General features: G+C 37.0%; 1 protein-coding gene across 2 annotated transcripts in view; it reads right to left on the bottom strand.

The window, feature by feature from the left end:
* The window catches only part of LOC135214335 (unconventional myosin ID-like), a 105,286-nt gene extending 83,346 nt beyond the window's left edge, over window positions 1–21,940 (bottom strand). For both annotated transcript variants that reach the window (XM_064248535.1, XM_064248536.1), the window contains exon 1: window positions 21,782–21,940. In XM_064248535.1, the coding sequence (XP_064104605.1) occupies window positions 21,782–21,870 (89 nt within the window). In that variant the 5' untranslated portion in view covers window positions 21,871–21,940. The remainder of the gene's footprint in view (window positions 1–21,781) is intronic.
* Window positions 21,941–23,294: the final 1,354 nt, after the last annotated feature.

The following is a 23,294-nucleotide window of genomic DNA, read 5'->3' as shown; positions in this document are numbered from 1 at the left end:
CCCCTCCCCCTGAAAAAGGGAGATAGCACCTACCAGCACAAACAAAATTGATATCACTGAAGATATAAGATTATAATACTGACCCAACAGTTAAAGGCTTGAAAAGGAGGAGTTCTATCCACGACCTTGATCTGAAACTGGGTCAGGCTCGGCAGTTGAACTACCGCCCTAACAACGAAGGGTCGTTACAAAATGCCAATTCATTTAGTACATCAGCCAGTCAATATCTACTACTCAAATACGCGAAAACGACTATAATCATATGCTGCAATGGATTTTCTTCCAATAAACTGCAAATTATTATCCGAGATCTTTCAACTAATGAAGAGTACGTCATGTACTATAGGCTCACTTTAGGCAATCAGTGCAAAAAAAAAATGTACAGAACACTTGTATACAAAAGTGTTTCGTCAGTCTCACTAAACGCAGTAAACAGCCTCAACTATTCTACCTTCTCTTCCATTCTATCTTGTCCACGCTACTTCGCATTCAGGTTGCAAGAAAGCAACATGGCCAAGCCGCCTCATCAATGCCAAATATATTGTAATAAAGATAGAACTTGTCGCATAAACTTTGGGAGGAACGCAAAGGTCCTCTATAGAGAAACCGTGGTCTTCCATCTCCCAATGTGTTCCTGCACACTACTTGTAGCCTATGCAGTCTTTATTGAAATGACCAACATATATATACCCAAGTGTCTTTACTTTTAAATGGAGGGATAGTTTTATATCTTGTTAACAGTTAATTAAGGGAAGATAAAGATACATATATGAAATGACAGTTTGATCTTTCTTAGGAATCTACATGCTTATAAATTACGCAAATCTTTACACATCTCTCACAGCCACGTACAGACAACACACTGCTGGGAGACTAACTTTCCAAGACGATGAAAGGGCCACCTAAGACACCACTTCAAAAACTACCATTCACTGACGGTACTTTTCATTATACGAAAAGTGAACTGGATTCAAATAATATGTCCAATAAACGAAATAAAGCCACCATTAAATCGACTGCTGGTAACAGTGAGAAGCAAGAGAGTTCTTCATACGAAGAAAATGTTAAAAAAAAAACTTTTCAACTTGAAAAGCCGCTCGTGAACGTGCTCAAGTCTTGAGAACTTTTGAATCACCACCTCAACAACCAAGAGAAATGATTCATATGTAGAATCTTATATAGCTCCTTCCACCCCCTCCCCCGCAATGTTAACCCTCTCAGATACCCTAATCCTAGCCCCCCCCCCCTAACCTTATCTCTTAGCAATCCTAACCCTGTTAACCCAGAACCCTCGAATGAGGCCCCGCTTTTGAAGTATCATGTGCGCCAAGTCAGGCCGGCCTTCCCCACCCCACCCTAGCCCCCCCAACCCGTCCAAAGGGGAAAAGGAGGGGAAATGGAGGGGTGTTCTTGCAACCTCTAACCTCACCAAGAAACCACTTGAGGTTACGTCAATATTTCAGCCTTCCACCTCGTCTGCCTGAGCACCGCATAACGTTCAATGCTTAAGTCAGTTAATATTTCTCCTCTATGATAAGATTCGATTTCGTGCTCTTTTCCAAACTTCAAAGTGAAAACATCAGGAGGTATATATAGGCCGCTCAGTTCACTGGGTGGATAAATCTTACAAGAGCTTTAATCAGTTCATGATACTTTTTATCAGCTTCTCAAACGATGGCTTATCAATCCTTATCTCCTTGGGGTGGCCAAACATTATTTTTTGAAGTTTAAATGTGCACTTATCTGGGTTTAAGAGAACAAAGCTTGCATTGTAACGTCGACATAAAAATAATTAAATAAAAAAAATTTATAATCATACCCTGATACAACAATCTCCCAAATGATAAGCAAATATAAATGCACATTTCTCTCTCTCTCTCTCTCTCTCTCTCTCTCTCTCTCTCTCTCTCTCATTATATATATATGAGATATACTGCACATATTATATTACAAATATAATGTAGTGTGGGTATTAGAAAAAATCCATGAACAACAAACAAAAACATCTGTGTACCATCCGTAAACATGAGAATTCATCTGACTAAATAAACACAACTGAAACAAGTCGGTCTTTCAAATACTTTAAAGGGCAAATAAACAAAAAACGAAGCATACCAAAGCAATGATATCATATCTGTTGGAATTCTGGGACGGGGTGATAATACAGAGACTGTTTTATGATTTTTCTCTTTCAAGAACAGAGTCCAATGAAACGAGACTGGTCACTGGATGTCCCCTTTTTCTAGCCCTGCCTCGAAGGAGACTAGGAAATGGGTATGGAAGGAAGAAGGTAAGGGAGCCTCTTGACCAATAAGGATGCGATAGTCCTTACTTTTAAGAGGAATAAAAATTATCAATCTGGGAAAACAAAATCAGGAGGAAATTTCAAAAGCTTGGTAGATTCCCCACAGCTTTTTGCAAAGATTTATTTTCAAAATATATCTGTACCAACACATAACTGTGGATTTGTTTCTCCAATACGAGGATTACCGAATAATTTCAATTATAAGTATCAGTTTCATAAGTATCAATTTTAACAGTATTTGTAAAAGGGTACTATAGCAATAGGAAGCCACAGCAGACATAACAAAACCATAAAATGTTTATAAATTATGGTACAACCTTCAATACTCTACATGCAAGCTTGACACGATTCTATTTGAGCCTTACCAGTGCGAGCAATTAGTTCAAGAAATAATTTTTCACTGGCTGTCTGTCTGTTTGTTTTTTGTATGGTGTTTTTACGTTTGATGAATTTATAAGAAACACTTATTTTCACAGTATACCGCACATTTTACACTGAATATTGCCACACTTCCGTTAACGCATTTCCCTACTAAGTCATAGTAACGATTCCCTTAAATATTTGCCAAACTTCCGTAGATGGATTTCAGACTAACTCAACATTAACCACTTCCCCCAAAAAATTGATTCATGCTTGTATAGGTCACGTTTTATCTGACATCTTATGACTTCGACCCGAATGGGACCAAGTGTATATTTTCTGAATGGGTTAATATAGTATTCCCTCCTTAACCCGATAAACAATCTTCTTGTATAGCTATCGTGTTTGGTTATGTTTTAGACGTTAGAAGCATTACGGATTACACGGATACTAGTATACAGAAATGCACAATGGTGTAGACTGCACATATGTATTATAGAAACATATTTATATATCTACGCCATTGTGGAGTTCTTCACCGTTTTACCGACTTATGCTCTCATGAGATTTTAATAATAATAATAATAATAATAATAATAATAATAATAATAATAATAATAATAAGTCCTGTATGCGATGAATCAAGCAACACACAATAAAGCTTGTATCTACCCGAGGTCGGAATAAAACAAGAAAAACACTGAAAGGTGAAAAAAATGAGGACAAGTACACCAGGTTATTATTCGGCTTCCTCTCTCTCCATTTTTTCATGGCGCAATGTCAGCTGCAAGCTCACAACCGGGGAAACCAGCGTTCGATCCACATGGCAGAGAGGTGAAAGGGAAGTTGGACGTGCCAGTTTCCTCAAAGACTCAATCAATTATGTACCTGGCTGTCAGTTGGGCGTTGTGGGCAATGAGAGAGAGAGAGAGAGATGAGAGAGAGAGAGAGAGAGAGAGAGAGAGAGAGAAACAACTGACGTGAACGATCAGCCAATGAGCAAAAAAGTATATACCATCTTACAATTCGAAGTGAAAACTATTCCTCACCTCACACATATATATATATATAATATATATATATATATATATATATATATATATATATATATACATATCTATATACATATACATATATATATATATAATATATATATATATATATATATATATATATTAGGTCCACATCATCATATCACATCCCTCTTTTCACATCCTGGTCACAGGTGCTGTGGATGATAACTACATAAAAGAGAAACACCTGTACAGCGGGGTAGCCAGGCGCGTTTCCTAGCCAAAAGACTCCTACGTGATACCTAAACGAGAGAGAGAGAGAGAGAGAGAGAGAGGAGAGAGAGAGAGCCAGGAGAGGGAGAGAAATGGGTTTCTCACATCCATCTTCTCTTACGCCTTGTTACCTTTACCTCTTCCACTTAGTGACGGTGACGTATGCGAAAATGTGGAAAATTTTTGACACTTGAAGTTGATGTATCAGAAAAAAACTGCATCGGCTTATAAACAAATTATTATTATTATTATTATTATTATTATTATTAATTTATATAATTACCGAGCTAAATTTACAATTTTAACGGGTTTATCAGTTGAGTTTTCGATCATGAGTTCTAACTATTTTTTCCTTAAATTACGTTAAAAAAAAATTACGTAAAAAAAAAAACTGGACAGTTCGATGTTAAAGCCGACACTTAATAAAATTCCGCAAGGAATTACATTTGCATGGTGCCAAGGCCGTGAAGGAAAAAAAATGTAGCGTGGTAAAATTACAGCTCAATTGAAACAAATTACGGAAGGTGAATAAGATCATAAAATATATATATATAAGGTTTAAAATACTTTCGTCTCATTCCCTAATTATAATACAACACCCGTGCCGGATGCATTACCACAATTAAAACAAAAGCTTTGTCCATTGTAGGAACACATAACAAACGAATAATTAAGTGGGGAAATAATGACTAACATATGCTAAAATGACCCAGAATCAACGTACAACAATGCTCTGCCCTTGTTGGAATCCCTACGAACTTAGTTGACAAAACACGAAGATAAAGGTTCCACAATGACGACAACACTCATAAGCGCAAAAAAAAAAAAAAAAAAAAAAAAAACAAGTATTCCCCCCCAAAAGTGTCAGTATTGATAGCATAAACTCTCATAAAGAGTAGCCAAGTTCCCGAGCCGTTTATCAAAATTTGTGGTTTCATTGTAAAGCACTGAGGGAACATCACAGGAAGAATTTATCTAAAACAAATGAACAAGGAAAGGTTAAGAAACGACTAAAGATACGTAATACTGTTTGTCAGCTCTAAATTTACCGAATTCTTGCGAGGTCTTTACACCGTCAAGAATTCAAAATGGTATTACAGTAAAAAAAATATATAAATAAATAAAAGCACACACACTTGGTAGATAAAAAAAAAAAAAGCTCGAAAAAATTAGCACCCAAAAGCTGGACAACTTACAGATCAGTAAGACAAACAGAATGAAATGGAAACGCCAACTGTATTCCTAAACTAGAATATTCTATCTAAATAAATATATACGACAAAGACGCACAACGCCATTCAAAGCAGATAAGCAATATATTCGTAATGGGGAAACGCTATACAACATACCTGATACTTTTACAACACGAATCACTACTTATATAGTATACAAGACATGAGTATCATGAATCTGAAGATATTACATATGATATATACCGCAGAAGCAATATATATAAAATAAGTATTGCTTATGAGAGGAAGACGCAATTGCTAAACGTTGCTTTACCAATATTCCCTTTATAGAGACCAATTTAGTCTTCATGTTGCGTGAGGTTAAATATATGAAAGAGTAATTGTTCTGCACTTTATGAAACATGTAGTAGTGACGCAATTTGATGCATGGCATACACCAGCTAACATCATATTCTACTAAATACGATACAATTAAGACATTTATTTCGCAATCACGTACAAGACCTTAATTACTTACAACCAGCAAAATTACCGATAGAGTCAACAAATGCTGGGGGAGTTAGTAACTGCAAAGGAAAACGTCGCTATGACAAACGACAGTCGACTAGTAGCCGGAGTGCCACAGGGAGATGTATAATGCGCAGTCCTATATGCATCATAACGTCCAAATGATGAGAATGAAGTCATGAAGATAATGAGTGTTTAGTTCTTTACATACAAACTAAAGGTATGGCCATCGGAAGTGAGAGGGCATGAATTATGGTCACACGGACAAGACGGACAAGGGAAAACAAAACGCAAATGAATGTTTTTTTTTAGCAAACCTTGGAGTGACAATAAAAAAATCCAATTAGTGAGATAATATTTACCATTGCTCATGTCCCTTTTAATAAACAGACACCAACCAACAAACAATACGGTATTATGCAAGTCTATGACATAATCAATACACACATAAACATAGACAGCATATAAAGGACTAATCATTACTTTTGTATAAAAGAGATTATAATTCTATCACGCGTGGTTCCGTCACATCATTACTGGAAAACCCAAAATTAAGGGTAAATATGTGATGAGCACAGCGTGATAAAAAATGTGGGCACGGTGTCCGAAGCGCTGGACAATCATTGCTTAACTGCCTGGAAAACCTGGAATAAAAGTATTCCATAACAGCGAAGACACTAGCAGGAAAAATATGCAAAGGGCGTTTAACAGATCTAATGACAGATGCGGAGTGAAAGTGCGGTAATGATGACAGTCATATTGTAAAGCAATATCGAGGAGAATGATGAGTTGCTGTACGATCAGGTTTGAGATGGAGTTTAGTGTGTCTGTGGCTACCACGTATATCATAAATGGAAATATAGTGTGTCTGACACGTATAATATAAATGAAAATATAGTGTGTCTGTGGCTGTCACGTATATTATAAATGGAAATAGAGTCACTGCAAAGAAAACCGAGGAATACATTGTTTTAGAAATTGTTTAAGAAATAAAATGTCCTGAACGAACGAGAGCAAGAGAAGCTGCCAAAAAATGGTAGAAAGTACCTTTGTGAAGAAGGGGTAGAGTGACAGGTCATGAGAGTAAATTAAATATATACTAATCGAGCTGTAAGGTGATGACAAATACTGAAATTTAATGACGTGAAGTGAGATACAGTATCATGAAATCGACAAAAATGACAGGAACTGGCTTACAGATTTAAAAGTAGTCAAATTCGACAAAAATTCTTACAGGAACTGGCTTAGTAAAATGACGTACACGAAAGTGAATGCCAATCAAGGCAACCGGTGTGACTTATGTATGACGCCTATATGGCGATAGGTGGGAGAAAAGTACGAGAAAAAGTGGATGCCTACATTTTCCAAGACAAAAGGAGGCAGCGTAAGCTGTGTTTGACCTGGTGAGGCTTTTAACATCAGAAAACGCAAGTCAAGGGAGGCCGATACTCATGTACGCATGGATTACTGGGAGAAGCCTTCTCTGTAGCACCCATGAATATGAATATTGAACGAATATACATATTTCAAAAAGGTCGCTACGTAGTTAAGGCTAAACGGAATTACATGTAGACAATCTCTTTTGAATATCTGAGAACAGAATAGAGGATTGAGGCCCAAGGCCAAGCAATGGGACCTCTGAGGGCATTCAGCGCTGAAACGGAAAATGACAGTAAAGAGGTTTGAAAGGTTCCACTACGAAACAATTGAGAAGAGGGTGGAAAGGAAAATGGAAGAAAGAGAATATGAACGGAGGTACAGTACAATGAATGACAGGGGGTTGCAAAATAAAAATGCTACTCGTTAACTCTGACTGATATCAAAACGGTGGACTGATAACGACTGATTCATGTAATGAAATGATTGATAACACTTCTAAAAGTCAATCTCGATCGAAAGAAGTCTGAATATTGAAACGAAGGTCAAAATGTGTATTAAGTAAAGAGAATTGACCAGCTTCACGAAGGCTCTCTTATATATATTTCGAACATAAATAAAACGTGGATTTGAGTGACATGTGATTGTGATTTTTTTTTTCAACAACAATAACTGACGACGACAGCTTCGTTTGATCTCATTACAATCACAAAATCTGAGGCTAATATTTCCACGCTCTCCAAACGACCGAAGTCCGGATTAGTCATTCCCCTGGGAACAGGCGGGTTAGCTGATAAAAAATATGTCAACAAGACGTCTTGATTAGAGATTAAATTTAAATGATAATTCTTTTTCCTACTAAGTTAGATACGAAGTTTTCCTTGTAAGCGAAGAGCATTTTTTTTTCTGGGTTCCTTTCGAAGTGTCAAGTCCACAAACCATCGCATTCCATAAGCGAGAAACTGATTCACGTCGAGAGATGTTACTTCTTTCGAACGAACACCATATAATATTCTTTGGAAGTTTGAATTTCAAGTCAATGATCCTGTAGGCTTGTTCCATATGAATAGGGTTCATCATCATCATTATAATAATAATAATAATAAATATCACAAACACGTGATTCTATACTTTTATGCAAAGCTCCAACCCACACAAACAAAAGGGAAATTACCATTTCAAACGAATTTCTTTAACTACTTATAATACCTATAAAGGATAATCAACTCGAAAAGGGACTAAGTTTTAATAATAAGAGTTGCAATTCATCATCAGCTAATTCGGACAGATTTTCGTACTACAATAGAATTGGCTATTAAACAGTTCAATACGCTAGTTTAAAACTGATACTAAAAAAAAAAAAAAAAAATCAAAACTATGCGTTAAGTCATAATGAACCTGAACTACGAAAGAACTTCTCAAGTTGCAAACATGATGATGTTAAACAAGGTGATTAGTCCAAATAAAGCCTCTAGGCTGTTAAGAATCAATCAGTAAACTACGAGACAGCTCAAAAAGGGTATCAGTAGGGGTAAAAAGGAAGTGCTGTCACAGACAGAAGTACGGGAACGTGGTAGTTATACGTATTCTTGGAGAGAGAGAGAGAGAGAGAGAGAGAGAGAGAGAGAGAGAGAGAGAGAGAGAGAGAGAGAGAGAGAGAGAGAGAGAGAGAGACTTATCTTCGATACATACGTCTGAAAATAAATGCGACAATCTGTCAACATGATACTCATTGGCACTACGTAATCTTTGTCAAAAGTGTCTTCCAAAATTGTCTGGTCTTAATGACGGTTTTGAAGAAGAAGAAGAAAAAAAAAAAAAAAAAAAAAAAAAAAAAAAAAAAAAAAAAAAAAGATGGTTTTGTTTTGACAAACTGAAACCAGGATTAAAACAACGGACCATCACATATCCATGATGGTTTACTTTGTTTATTTTAGGGTATGCTAGCACGGCCACCTATAGTTGGCCGTGATACTAGCCGGGTATCCAAGAGAGCTCAACGTACCCTTCTGTCAATCGTCATTTTCGTGATCCGTGGGTATACCTGCGACGCTATTTGCTGTAACTAATAGTACTCTGTCAATTCTTGAATTGGGCTGTTTGTTGCCTTTCCGTAGTCTTGGGGTTAAACCCAAATACTTTTTTTTTCTTATCAGTATCAATTTATCTTCTTAACTTCCGGTCACTTATCCTGACTTTCATCTGGAGATTATCCCAATCCTCTCTCTCTCAGCCGTTTGCTTTTCATTTACTGTGGGAAAACATTGCAATCGGATGAATATAGATGATTTGTCCCATCGTATGGAAGGAGAAACTAATGAACTGACCCGCCCTTCTTACTGATGGATGATTAACGAAGTGCTGCCCAAGGGGGTTCTACAGACCTTAGTGTTGTCATTAGCGTGAAACCTTTATATATAAAATAGGAATTCCACTTTTGAAACGGATATCCTCGTGAACAATGACGCCACTCTCTGTTGCGCTACTTTGTAAAAGGATGTGTTTTAAAAGGACATTTTATTCATTTATTTTACTTATACCAGCGCATCCTGAATGTGGCGTTCGCGTTAGCTTGTTACCATTCACAGGATGATGTATATAGGTGTATGTCACAAAACGTTACATATAAGTTTCGATCAAATGCGACCGATATCTTAACAGACCAAAACTGATAATATACCTCTTGCAGGTGGCTTTAGATTCATTTTTTTTTCCATAAGAACACAGGAAGGAAAGAGCGAAATACTAGAACAACGAATTACTACTCAAGAGGAAAGGGAATAAGGTTCCGCTGCAAAGGCAAATCTTTTGAACCGGAAACTGAATGACAATTTCTTAAGTTTCCTACTTTTGTTCTGGTACCGATCTATCGAACTTCTACTCTATGTCATTATCAGGTAGTTAGGGAAGACCAGTTTCTGTGGATTTGTTAATCAACTGAATGCGAAGAGCACACGGTATACAAACTGGTTCAAATGCCAAAAGGAACTGTGAGGATGTGAAAACTTGCATTCAAGTCCTATCAATACAAAATCAGCTTTGATGCATACTAAGTTGACTGATTGATTTACAGACTTATAGCATCCAAGCCAAGCACTGGGGTAACTAAGGCAATTCAGCGCAGAAACGGAAATTGACAATAAAAGGTTTGGAAGGCGTAACAGGAGGAAAACACCAAAGCAGTTGTACTATGATCAATTGTTACGAGAGGATGGACAGTATGATGGAAGAAAGGAAAAAATCTGAATGGAGGTACGGTAAAAGGAACGCAAGGGGTTGCAATTAGGGGCCGAAGGGACGCTGCAAAGAACCTTAAATAATGCCTACACTTTACCGCATGAGGTGCACTGATGGCACATAAAAGGGGAACACCTGAAGGACAGAATGTTAAAGAAGTTGGACAGCTAAGAAGGAAGAAACAGCAAGCACTGATGAAAAGGCAGGACGCCAAAGGAATAGGAAGCCGATCTAACAAGGCAGCCTCTCGTAAATTATAGCGAGATTCGTGGGGCTTAGGGGCACACTGCAAGCGGTCATCACAAAACCCTCTTCCCCCCCACCCAAGGGGTATACGATGAAACAGAATCGGATCCAATTCGAAAGGCGGATGTGCATTGCTTTTTTCGTCGTCATCCTCCTCTTTCATTCTCTCTCAGACCTATTTCTATTATTACTTCTCTTCACTTTCTCCCACCGCCTGAATAGCATGGAAAAAATAAAAGGTCGAAAACTACAGACTGACAGAAAGCCTACAAGGGGGTATTATTGTGAAAACGCCAGTTAATGTACAAAACCAGTAATCCGATCTTCATGAGCCAGAGGGCTCTCTCACCAGATTTTTGTTTGTTTGTTCTCTCTTATTCAAAAATAAGTCAGACCTAGACGTCTGTGACCATTATTGTTAAAACGTTAAGTTTACTGTACTGAACCGCTAAACCGAGCCTTCACAGACCAACGGGGAGTCACTGCAAATATATATATGAGATATTCTGAGGTTTTCGGTGGGTGTGAGGCGACTTTGGAGGGTGATTGGAGGGTGAAAGGAGAGATGTTTGGACAAGGAGGAGTAGGACCTCGTGATTGATCGCTGAGGAGGAGACCTCCACAGACCCAGGGGAAAGAAGCTCAAGAGTTATTTTAGGAGCTGATGAGCCAGTTGGGGGGTCTGATGTTATATTTTCCTGTACATTGTCGAGTGTCTAAACTTAACATTTAAATTGACGAGTTAAGTTCGTATTGTTCTTTATCAAGTAAATCACATCCTTCCGGAACATAAAATGGCAAACTAAAAATTCCATAATGAATAAGTTACATTAAGTGGAGGAAAAGTTGGGATTATCTAATGAATGACTTCATCTGCGTGAAGTGAACACTGCCTCGTGGACGCCCTTCAGTACCGATTATACGACAGCATTTTGGCAATGCACTGATTACCTACAACTTCCCTCCTCCTCATTCTCCCTTTCCACGTCCATCATATAACCACAACATCGAGTGGCAATTTGGTCCCCTAATTCGCTAAGGTGGACTAAAGCCCAAATGCGGTTTTTCAGGAAACTGACCAAAATCGCTTCCGTCCCACGCCAGGCTGGCCCTCAGGACGTTTTCCAATTGTAAGGAGAGTTACAAGGATTAGAATGTCTCAAAGACTTGTTAGTCCATCCTATAAGAGGAGACACCGTGCGCTCACTTATCTCTAGGAGCAGGTTTTACTGTTCATTCACAGTGTTCTAATGATGTTGTCTAGCTTCTTTTAAACTTTTCCACTCTATTGCTGTTTACAACTTCTGGTGGCAGTTTGTTCAGAGAGAGAGAGAGAGAGAGAGAGATAGAGAGGAGAGAGAGACCGAGAGAGATGAGACGAGAGAGAGAGAGAGACCTTACCTTACAGACCTTACATCTTGTTCGGGTTGCCCCAGGTCCCTCAGTGTGAGGCACCTCTAATGTCTACCAGAGAGTTGCTAGTACATCTTGCCGGATATATTTTTGCATCTTCCAATCTTGGTGGATGGTCTGGGATGCAGTTTAGATATTTGTCGAGCTTATTCTTAAACACATCTACGCTCACTCCTGATATATTCCTCAGATGAGCTGGCAACGCATTGAATAGACGCTGCATTATCGATGCTGGTGTCGTAGTGGATTAATGTCCTGTGTGCTTTCCTTATTTTTCCTGGTATATTTTTGGGACTATTAATCTACCTCTGCTTGCTCTTTCTGATATTTTTAGTTCCATGATATTTTCTGCTATTCATTCTTAATCTGTTTCCATGCCTGAATTATCATGTAGCGTTCTCTTCTCCTTTCCAGACTATATAATTTTAAGAATTGTAGTCTTTCCCAGTAGTCTAGGTCCTTAACTTCTTCTATTCTAGCTGTAAAGGACCTTTGTACACTCTCTATTTGTGCAATATCCTTTTGATAGTGTGGGTACCATATCATATTGCAATATTCAAGTGACCTACGAACATATGTTTTATAAAGCATAATCATTGTTCAGCTTTTCTTGTTTTGAAGTGCCGTAACAACATTTTCCCATTTTTGCTGTTACATTTTGCCAACAGAGTTGCTATTTGATCATTGCATAACATGTTCCTATTCATCATCACACCAAGGTCTTTAATGCTTCCTATTTGTGATGGTCTCATTATTAGGTCCCTTATATGCATATAGCTTTCTTTCTCTGTCTCCATAATTTATTGATTCAAATTTATCAGAGTTAAATACCATCCTATTTTACCTCTGCCCAATCATATACTTTGTTAAGGTCTCTTTGTAGAGCGTTCCTATCTTCATCACAAGTAATTTCTCTACTTATTCTTGTGTCATCTGCGAAAACTACTCACTACCGAATCCTTAACATTATTGTCTATGTCTTCAATCATAATAACAACAGTATTGCAGCTAACACCGTACCTTGCGGCACACCGGATATTACCTGGCTTCATCGATTTCTCGTCGTTTGCAATAACTATCTGTTTTCGTTGTGTAAAAATTCTTTTAACCATCTTCCTACTTTATCCACGATCTTGTGTTTTCTAATTTTCTTCGCTAATATATTATGGTCTACTTTATCAAAAGCTTTTGCAAAGTCTAAATAAACCACATCTGTTTCATTCCGCTTTTCATATTTTTGAATATGTTTTCACGGTGGACTAACAGTTGGGTTTGTGTACTTTTTCCGGGTACGAAACCATGTTTGTCCTTTATTAAACAAATTATTTTTTATTAAATGTTTCATAATTTTTATTTTTCTTCATTACCCTTTCATACACTTTCATTATATGTGATGTTAGACTCACAGGCCTATAATTACTTGCCTCTAGTCTTGATCCACTTTTGAAAGTAGGGGTAATATACGCTAATTTGTGCTCATCATATCTTGCCTGTATCTACACTTTGTCTTAATAATATTGCAAGTGGCTTTGCGATAGAATGAACTACTTTCTTTAACAAAATAGCAGGAATTCCATCAGGCCCTGCAGCAGCTCCATTTTTAATTTCATTAATCAGCCTGCACAATATCAGCTTCATTATATCTATGTCAGCTAAATATTCACTATTTTCATCCCTTACTTCTATATCTATATCTTCATTATCTATTCTAGGGGTGAATTCTCTCTTATATCGTTCTGCCAGTATGTTGAAAACAAAATTTCCTTTTTTTCATTCGTTAATCTCCCTTCAATTCTCAGAGGGCCTATTTCTATTCTTCGTTTATTCTCTTCTTCGCATATGAGTATAATAGTTTGGGGTTTTGCTTGATATTTAATAGGGTTTTTTCTTCCAAGTCCCGTTTTTCATTTTCTTTTGATTGTATAATCTTTTTTTCTGCATTTTCTATCTTACTTTTTAGTTCTATAACTTTCCATGCATTTTTTTTCTTTTGCAAGACCTTTTTTCCACTTTCTGATTTTCTGGAACAAGATTCTTCTGTCTCTTATGGTATGCCATGAATGGATTGTTTACTTTTCTTTCTTCGATATATATTTTTCCACTATTATCTCCAATATTTTATATAATATCTCCGTATTTACCCTTATGTCATCACTTACGAAAATGTTATCCCAATCTTTGTTTAATTCTTCATTAATTTCTGACCATTTTATATTTTTTACTGTAGAAGTTGTATTTTCCATATCCTTCCCACTTTTTCATTTCTTGCTTATCTCTATTTTCACTTGCTTTGGAATGAACTGTTAATTCTATGACATTATGGTCTGAAATACTCGCATTATAAAAACTATTATTTCTTTAACATATTCATCTCGTTCACAAATACTAGGTCTAAAGTATTTTCCTTTCTTGTTGGCAGGTGATTTATTTGTTGAATGTTGTATTCTAGTAGCATATCTAATAGCTTTTCAAATTGCCTCTTATCTTCTGCACTACTATTACTCTCTTTTTTATATGTATAAGTACAACCACAATCTCCTATTCGTTCTTTCCATTCTACGAAAGGAAAGTTGAAGTCACCAGATAGGAGAATAGTCCAGTCCTTGTGATTTCTACATATATCATCCAATTTTTCAATTATTAAGTCAAACTCTTTAGTATTAGGAGGTCTATATATTACTATGTTCATCAATTTTTCAGATTCAAATTCTACCGCTATTAGTTCACATTCTGAGTTACTATATTTCTCATTATTTTTTCCTTGTTTTTTTGTCTTTCCCATATTTGCGGTTCCCCTTGATTCCTATTTTTTTCTATCTGATCTAAAAGTTTGGAACCCTTTTGTTTGATCATCATTCCCGTCTCTTGGGAATACCAGGTTTCACTTATATTCATTATATCTATTTTCTTTTCATTTTGGGTTAGTTTTCTTCTAAGTACTCTATTTTTCTTTTTGAGTTACTCGTAACTAAACCCTGCGCAATTCATCACTATGATGGTTTGCGTGTTTTCTCCTTCATTTAATACTGATAGTAATAGGATTTTCCCATGTCTCTTTCCTGTTCTGGTATGTTGTTCTTTTTTTCATTCCAGAAATTCTGACATTAAAAATCCAAACTTTTCCATAATATTTGATCTTCCTTCATCATAATTATTCATTTTGTGTCTGAATCTGCAATTTTCTCCGTTTCTGCAATATCCTCTTGCATAATAAAAAAGTACAGTTATTATCTCTTGAGTAGAATTTCGGAGCTGATGCTTTGAAATACTTTTGCTGACACCTCTGCATATCTCATTGGTGGTTTGCTTTTCTCTTTTACCTGATATTCTTGATTTCTCTCTTTATTTGTTTCTTTCTTATTTGGATTTTATTACTTGGTTGGTTATTTATTTGATTATGATTCATGGCTACAGGGTGCATATATTTGCATTTTTTGTCGAACTTACATCCTTTTCCTTCTTTTAGGTTTTTGTTTTTACATATTTTGGATGCAGATCTCTGCAATCATTCCCCCATATCCATCTAAGTATGCACATTTACCATATATTCATAGTTTTGACATATCTTAGGATGTTTGTAGTAACATCTTTCTCCAAATCTGCAATTCCCTCTTTTCAAAAGGTTGCAGATTTTGTCTTTCTTGTCTATTTTTTCCTCTTTTCCGTCATTGTATAGATCTGGGTAGAGCCTCTTCGGGATTTGCTTTTCTGTTGTCATATCGTAATTTATTTCTTCGTAGGTATGCTGCTTTATTGCCTCATATGTAGTATCAATGAGTATCTCTGCATCCATACTTTTATCTTGTTCTTTGTTTTGTTTTCCTTATTTTTTTCTGTCATTTCATTTTTGTTTACTTCTCTTCCGTTTTCCTCTTCTTCTTTTTCTTCTTCTTCTTCCTCTTCCTCTTCTTCTTCATCCTCAACTATTTGTACATTCAATCTTGATTTAATAACATTGTCTATCCATGATAGACATGTTGAACATAAAATTCTTGTATCTTTTCTCAAATCTTGTATTACCTCAGCACACTGTGGATGGGTCGGAATGTTTGCATTGCAGCACATTTTCTGATTAGGTTTTGTGGATTGACTATGCTATACCAAACCTTACACAGTTTGCATGCTTTTGGCATTCTTTTTCCTAATGCATCAATTAGTATATTCACAAGATTCACCTTATTTCCTATTTTCTTTGTCGGAATATGTTGGTTTATGTATATTTCTTTATGAGTCTCTTGACCACTTGGATTTTATTTGGAACTTCTTCAATTATTTTCAGATGTTTTCATTAGATTTGTTCCAGTAACCACTCCAAGTAAAGTATAATAGTACAGTATTCTACAGAATGCGACCATCCGGCCGTAATATGCTTGCCTAGAGGGGCGGAAGCAGCTTGTTGCAGATATACGCATGCACGAATAAGATAGTCTGGTAAAAAAAAAAAAAAAAAAAAAAACTTTTCCTTATTCATTTTCTTTTATACATAAGTTTAGAATGGAATTCAGTTGAGAGAACTCCTCCAGACAAGCACATAGTTGTTCTGAGAAACGTAAGAGAAAGGATCGGAAAAACGCAGGCAAGAGATCTCATAAACGCAATCAATATATAACTCAAAATACAGAAAGTGTTACAGAAATATAAAGCAAATCTCGGGAATGAGCTGCGAAGTCGCTCAGAAACTGCCAAACCTGTGACTTGAGAAATAACCATTAAATACAATACTTCGTAAAATACGCTTACAATACTCAGATCGCTGTGAATTATTGCATTCCCCCAAAAGCATACTTACATTCCATGCCTTTCAGAAACGTCAACTCAATAACACCCGATGTATAAATTAGATTCATGAGGAAGTGTGTAGTATGACTGTCTAATTACTCAAAGGTTTACCTCTTGTAGTTTTAAGCACAGTAACTTTAGATATTAAACCTCGTGCAACCTCCACGGTTAACGAGCTTAACCATGACACAAAAAATGGTTTCACTGTGGAAGGCCAGTACTCACGCTGTCAACACATGACCTTAATTTGTTAACACATTTAAATGCCATACGGTTTACACACACAACGTAATATATATATATATATATATATATATATATATATATATATATATATATATATATGACTGTAAAAATGTTCTGTAACAACAGAGTTCCATCTAATAAAAGGAGCCCATAAAAACACCAAAATAGAGAAAAATTGTACTATATTTCAGAGACTGCTGTCTCTCTCTTCAGTAGATGAAGAGAGAGACAGCAGTCTCTGAAATATAGTACTTTTCTCTATTTTGGTGTTTTTATGGGCTCCTTTTATTAGATATATATATATATATGTATATATATATATTGATATATTACACATAATCACTATCACTTGAGGTTGTGCCGGTGGTCGCTAGGAGATGCAGGCCGACCGTGAAAACTACCACAACCGTCACTTAAAACAGCGAGCCAAGGTCACGTCTAATAGCAACAGGCGAAATCATCTCCGACGCCACTCAAAAAGTGTCATGACCTTGAAGACGCTCTCATACATTGCACACGAGACGATACCGAGTGCATTTTCGCTATTCACTAAGTATAAATACTTATATCACAGAAGGCATAACTAAAGCAGCAGCAGTATGGACAAACGTAAATTCATGACGAGAGAAGGCAACATACTGGTTAAATTTATTTCTGAGGGCGCGTCCACCCACTACCTTTCCTTCTCTCAGAATCTTCTGCTGAATGCCCTTCTGGCAAGTCAACAGACTATAAACACAGTGGGGGTTCCAAAGTGAAATAAGCCTGCTGCGGAGAGATATAGGTTATACGAAAACTAATAACAGGAACAATAGCATTTAGTTATGAAGATGATATTAGCAGCACTTAGGGGGATGAAGAATTAAATATGAGGCAACATAAAGCAAATTTGACGCACCAGAAATTCAGGGGACGTCACCAGGGAAAGGAGTGAATTCTCTCCTAGCCTTTTCTTCATTAGATCAGAGGATTCCACGTTCAAGTTGTAGCCAAGATAAATTTCCTGGCACACTGAGTAGTATATTAAACCTGATGCTAGAACGAATTTGCGACAAAATTAAAAACTAACGAGATGTAAAACTTGCGAATCATTCAAGAGGAAATTAAGAAATCACTTGAACGGAATCAACAAATGATTAATTTTAAAAATTATAAATATAACTGACAAATCATGAGGCGTCCAGAACTAATTTTAAAAATAGATATAAACTATAATTGGCAAATCAAATGGGTGACCATCTGAAAAGAAGAGCTGATGATAATGTTGATAAAAGAGGGGTAGATGAAAAATGAGGGGGGTGGGGCGAGGAGGGTTCTAAGTACCATAATTAGCCTACATAAAGATCTTGCAGTTACGTATGGTGCCAAGGAAGCCTTTGGAAGTTAAGCCCTTTGCCTCCTGGAGCGTGAACCGTTTCCCACAAACGGCTCGAATGGACTCTGAGTTTAAATTTCACAAATTTCAAGGTAATTTTTCAAAAATTTTTAAAGGGACGTCTTGTCATATTACTAGACGAGGACCTTTTTTTTTTTTTTTTATCCTGGGTGACGCTTCATTTGGTATCTCTCCTTCAAAATTAACATTAGCCTTTAATACCTTAACTGCTAACTTACGCACGCGCGCGCCACAGACACACATAATAGACTAAGTAGCTAAACAGTTCCACTGACTGAGAGTGACTCCCAAGAAAAGGCAAAGGCAACGACCACAGCCACATTCCCGCAAACTACTGAATCATGGACGAAGGTCCCGCAATTGTCAAAACTAATAAAAGTATAAATGAATATATGTTCCCAAGCGCCTGGGCCAGAAATATGAACGGTCCTCAAAATATCCTTACATCATCTCACTTTGGGGGTTGGACGAATTCATTCATAAGGAAATAAGGCGACTTATCATCTCCGCGCGCCAAAATCATTTTTACCTTGTGTCTAACGTCTCGTCTAAAAACCAACCCGTTGAAACAATCAGTACAGTAGTAGAAAAAAAAAAGATGCACGGAGAATAAAACAAAAGCAATGCGGGTAACAACAATGCCCACATCACATCTTTTAATTTAATCAGTAATGTGATTGTGTTACAAGACCAGCATATCCGTCATTGAAAACTGTGTGTATTATACCCAAAGAACCAATATTGAAGAGACTGAGAAGTGAGCGACGCGAATTCTAGTGATATATATAATATATATATATATATAAATATATATATATATATATATATATATATGAATATACCTTTCGATCTATTTTATACAATGTAATATAGACACACTAACCCAGTCCTATGCAAGCACAAATATCCATTGTTTATTTCCAAGACGTAACAAGGTTCAAGTACTAATACAAATATTTCCCATGACGTAAAAAGCATTGCTGCCAACACGCCCTTCTTTGTTTTCCTCCTGCACTGCTGCTTCTCCTTCTAACGACAACGATAACCCAAGGATAGGATAACCTCTATAACATTATATGCCTTTGTAGCGCGGTGCTTGAAGGCAGCCTCACTTCCGTTCCAGCATCCAGCCGAACGTAAAGATCTTCAGTCTACTACGTACGGAACACCTTTGCGTTACAGACGTCGAGTTCCTTCACCCGCCCGTCCTTCGAGGATGCTGAGGAACGCTGCTGGCGTCACAACAACCGTGGTCAGACCCAGCGTAACACTAGCTCGTGAGCATATCAAATCGATGGCAGCCATGCGACTATATTTCATCCTAGGCCTAAGCTCGTCATAAAAATTGGTCTTGAAGAAAAAGTTGGGAAATACACAATAATTATTACATAAACATACTATATATATATATATATATATATATATATATATATATATAATATATATATATATATATGTGTGTGTGTGTGTGTGTGTGTGTGTGTGTGTGTATTGCCACTCCCCTCCGTGGTTAGCTCTAACGTAATAAATAATAAAACAGTCGCTCTTAGCTACATTCATCCTTTAGCCTAACGTACATTCAAGGGTGCAACCCAGTAAAAGACTTATAAACCTACATAAAATGCATAAAACAGCACCAAATCCCTTCTCTCCATTATCATACCACAAGATAACTACACGCAACATCTGGCCTCTGAATGCATAGGAGGTTGCATTTACAGTGATTTAGTAGGCTATCAAACTGCTATACATCAAGGCACGAGAACTACCCACTTACTGTGATTTGTTTACATTTAGAGATTAATCTAAAAAAAAAAAACACACACACATCTCAAGCCCAGATATCGGAATGCCAGAGGAATTAAACTGTTGAAAATACCAGAACCTGCATTGACTATAGTGACAAAAGGGGCTGAGCTATTGTTACGACTATAAATGTCCTTCTGATCGCAACAAAAGATAAAAAAAAAAAAAAATACTGAATGACGTGACGGAATAATATTAAGTTATCCGTGGAAGCGTCGCTTGAATGATGCCGTTACCTTTACCCCACATGACACTTCTTGTAAAAAGCTTAAATGAATTACACATGGGCAATACGAATGCTTGAGAACTCGGCCGGCCTCAAGGAAAACCATACATAAAAAACAAGTAAATCACGCAATTAATTGTGATTAACAATGTGCAAATATTTCACAAGTACTTTTAAAATTTCCAAAATGTATAATTACCACCAAGCAAAAAGAAGTATTAAAAAATTCCACAAATTGTAAAACATGCTTCAATGCCAAAGCAATTACCTTTTAAAAAATTACATAGGCCTATTCTAACATGGAAATTTAATCCAATACCGAACAAGAGTCTCTGTAAGATAATTAGATGTCAGTGACAAGGTGACACTGGACTTGCGAGAGCCACGCCCTAAACCACCCCACCAATAGGCCTATAACACCAAAAGCCGAAATAACTTTTAACGAACTAGTCACAACTCGCATTTCAGCTCGCATCAAAGTGCTAAAATCTGCTACAACTTTCTTGAACTCTACCGTATTTTACAAGACAAGATGAAAAAACCGTAGGCCTATACCCTTCCTAGGCCTCAAGACGTCTTACGGAGGCGAGAATAAACCTAAAAACTTGTCATAAAGTCATAAAATAATAGACTTAACTAAAACTCTCTGCACGTGGCTCTTAAATAATAAAACTATAAGCATTATGAGATGAGGTTAGATTGATCTGGAAGTCCCTAGGCTGGGTCTAATATTTTCAAAAGTTCAAGGTATTGATAACACTTTCACTTCGCCAGTTAACGACCTGGGCTGGTCTCGGATCAAATTTTATTCTGCTGAACACGCGTTTCATTTGGCGTTGATGGGGTGGGGATTGTTAAAAAGGTGACAAATCTGATACTTAGGACCTGTCAACAATGCTATTTGGCTTAAACAGGAAACCACAACAATATACGTTAAAACAACAAACGGTTTGAAATGTCATTTTAGTATACAGTTTTGTACCTGGAATATCACTAAGCTTATATCCACGCGAATGACAGGGTATATAATCTAACAACGTGGTTAATAACATTATTAAATACATCACATAAAAGATACTGTAAATTAAACACAAGAAACGGTTTGAAATGACATTTTCGTACCTAGGCCGGGTTCCCCATACAGTTTTGTACCTGGAAAATCATTAAGCTTATATCCACGCATTTAGTAACACCGCATATAATTTATAAATGGTTAATATCATTAAATACATCAGATAAAAGATACATAACAGAATGGAAGCTAAATAAGGAACCGGGTCCACACAGAAGACGTTGGGGGAGTAGCAGCAGCAGCAGCAGCGCTCAAATCTCCAAGAACACCCACCGATCCTCCAACTCTTGTTTTATTTCTCAACAACAAAAAACGAAGACTTTATATTCTACCTGACTCTTAGGTTATCCACGAAGGCCCTCGTCGATATTTCATCCAAGAGGACGGCATCTCCTATCCCAACTTCTTCGTACGAAGCCATCGCCGTTGCACCGATGGCCCAACGAATAACAACCTCTCGCTACCACTGTCAAACGTGAACTGGCTCGTGACGTCATCCCCCCTAAAACATATACAAGTCAGCGAGCTACGGTTGAGGTGGGACACATTTTTCCACCGTTTGGCATTAGGTTTGCGAGACCTAGCGTCCATAGCAACTAATGTTCTTATGCTATGGGCATATTTTCCAGCATCATAATCCCCAAAATGTTTATCATCTCGTCACAAATGTCTTTTTTTAAGTGGAATCAAGTTCTCCATCGTCGGCAACTGCCCGGTGCGGGAAATTTGAAAGTGGAAGCGGTGGGTAGTGCTGAAGGTCAAATGGAATGACTCATGAGTCATAACGCGGCCAGTTGCGTACAAACTACAAAGCGACTACTACTACATCGCATACATATTGTATCGTCGTCATTACTGACACGTCAAAAGTAACGATTAATTCATTTGACATGAAATATTCACAACAGATGGCGTTTCTCATACGCATGGCGATTTTGGCAAAACAATTTTCTAACAAGTCGTGTACGTAGGCCTATATTTCTGAGTGAATATGATACAAAAAACTTTATACTAATATCTTATTAGTCAGTTTGCGTTGACTTTACCTGTACAGTATATACTGTGTACGCACATATATAAATCATATATCATACAAGTCACTGCTACATAGCAACAGCTGAACTGTGGATGAACCCCAAGAAAACTGACACATTAGCCATCCTTTATACAAACTGTCATTCACCTTGCAATGTCTTAACTTCTGAATCGTGCACTCTTTTCACCTATCGATCAGCAACCATTCTTCCCACAGGACCGGAGTCACAAAAACACCCAGATCCATCCTTTCTTCTTAGCCAAACTTTTCACTACTTTAGATAACTCCACATTTCTCAAAATTTATATTACTACGCCAGATATACTAAGCATATATGGGGGAATCATCCACGCGTCGGGCGTTGAAATATGAATGTACGTACGGTGATCATTGTCTGTGTGATACACACACATACATACTATGTATGTACAGATGAGAAAGCTTTGATTATACAATATTCCTGCTCAATCATCCATCCTTGCTTTAGCAGTTAGAGGGTGAAAGCGGAGATGACAGCCTGCCATACTGCTTTCCTCAGAGACCGAGAATAAAAGTATCCTAACAAGAAAACCGAAAGTAAATCGATAACAAGTACGGCTGCCCCTGAAGGAGTCGTTCTCGCATTCAACAAGTTTTTGTGAAGGAATATTTTAATTTTCTTAATCTCTTAATAAATTATTAGACTTCGGACAGTTCTGTTGCGAAACCATGGACCAGAATAACTTTGTTATAAATTCCGCACCAGAATTCCCTTATGTGGACCTTTTCATCTTGAATATCCTTTTGTGGTGTATATATTTCCTCCTCGA

The sequence above is a fragment of the Macrobrachium nipponense genome, chromosome 45, assembly GCF_015104395.2.
Source record: "Macrobrachium nipponense isolate FS-2020 chromosome 45, ASM1510439v2, whole genome shotgun sequence".
In the NCBI taxonomy this organism is placed as follows: Eukaryota; Metazoa; Arthropoda; class Malacostraca; order Decapoda; family Palaemonidae; genus Macrobrachium; species Macrobrachium nipponense.
Note: the sequence above shows the minus strand (reverse complement) of the source record. Positions and strands in the feature narration are given on the sequence as shown.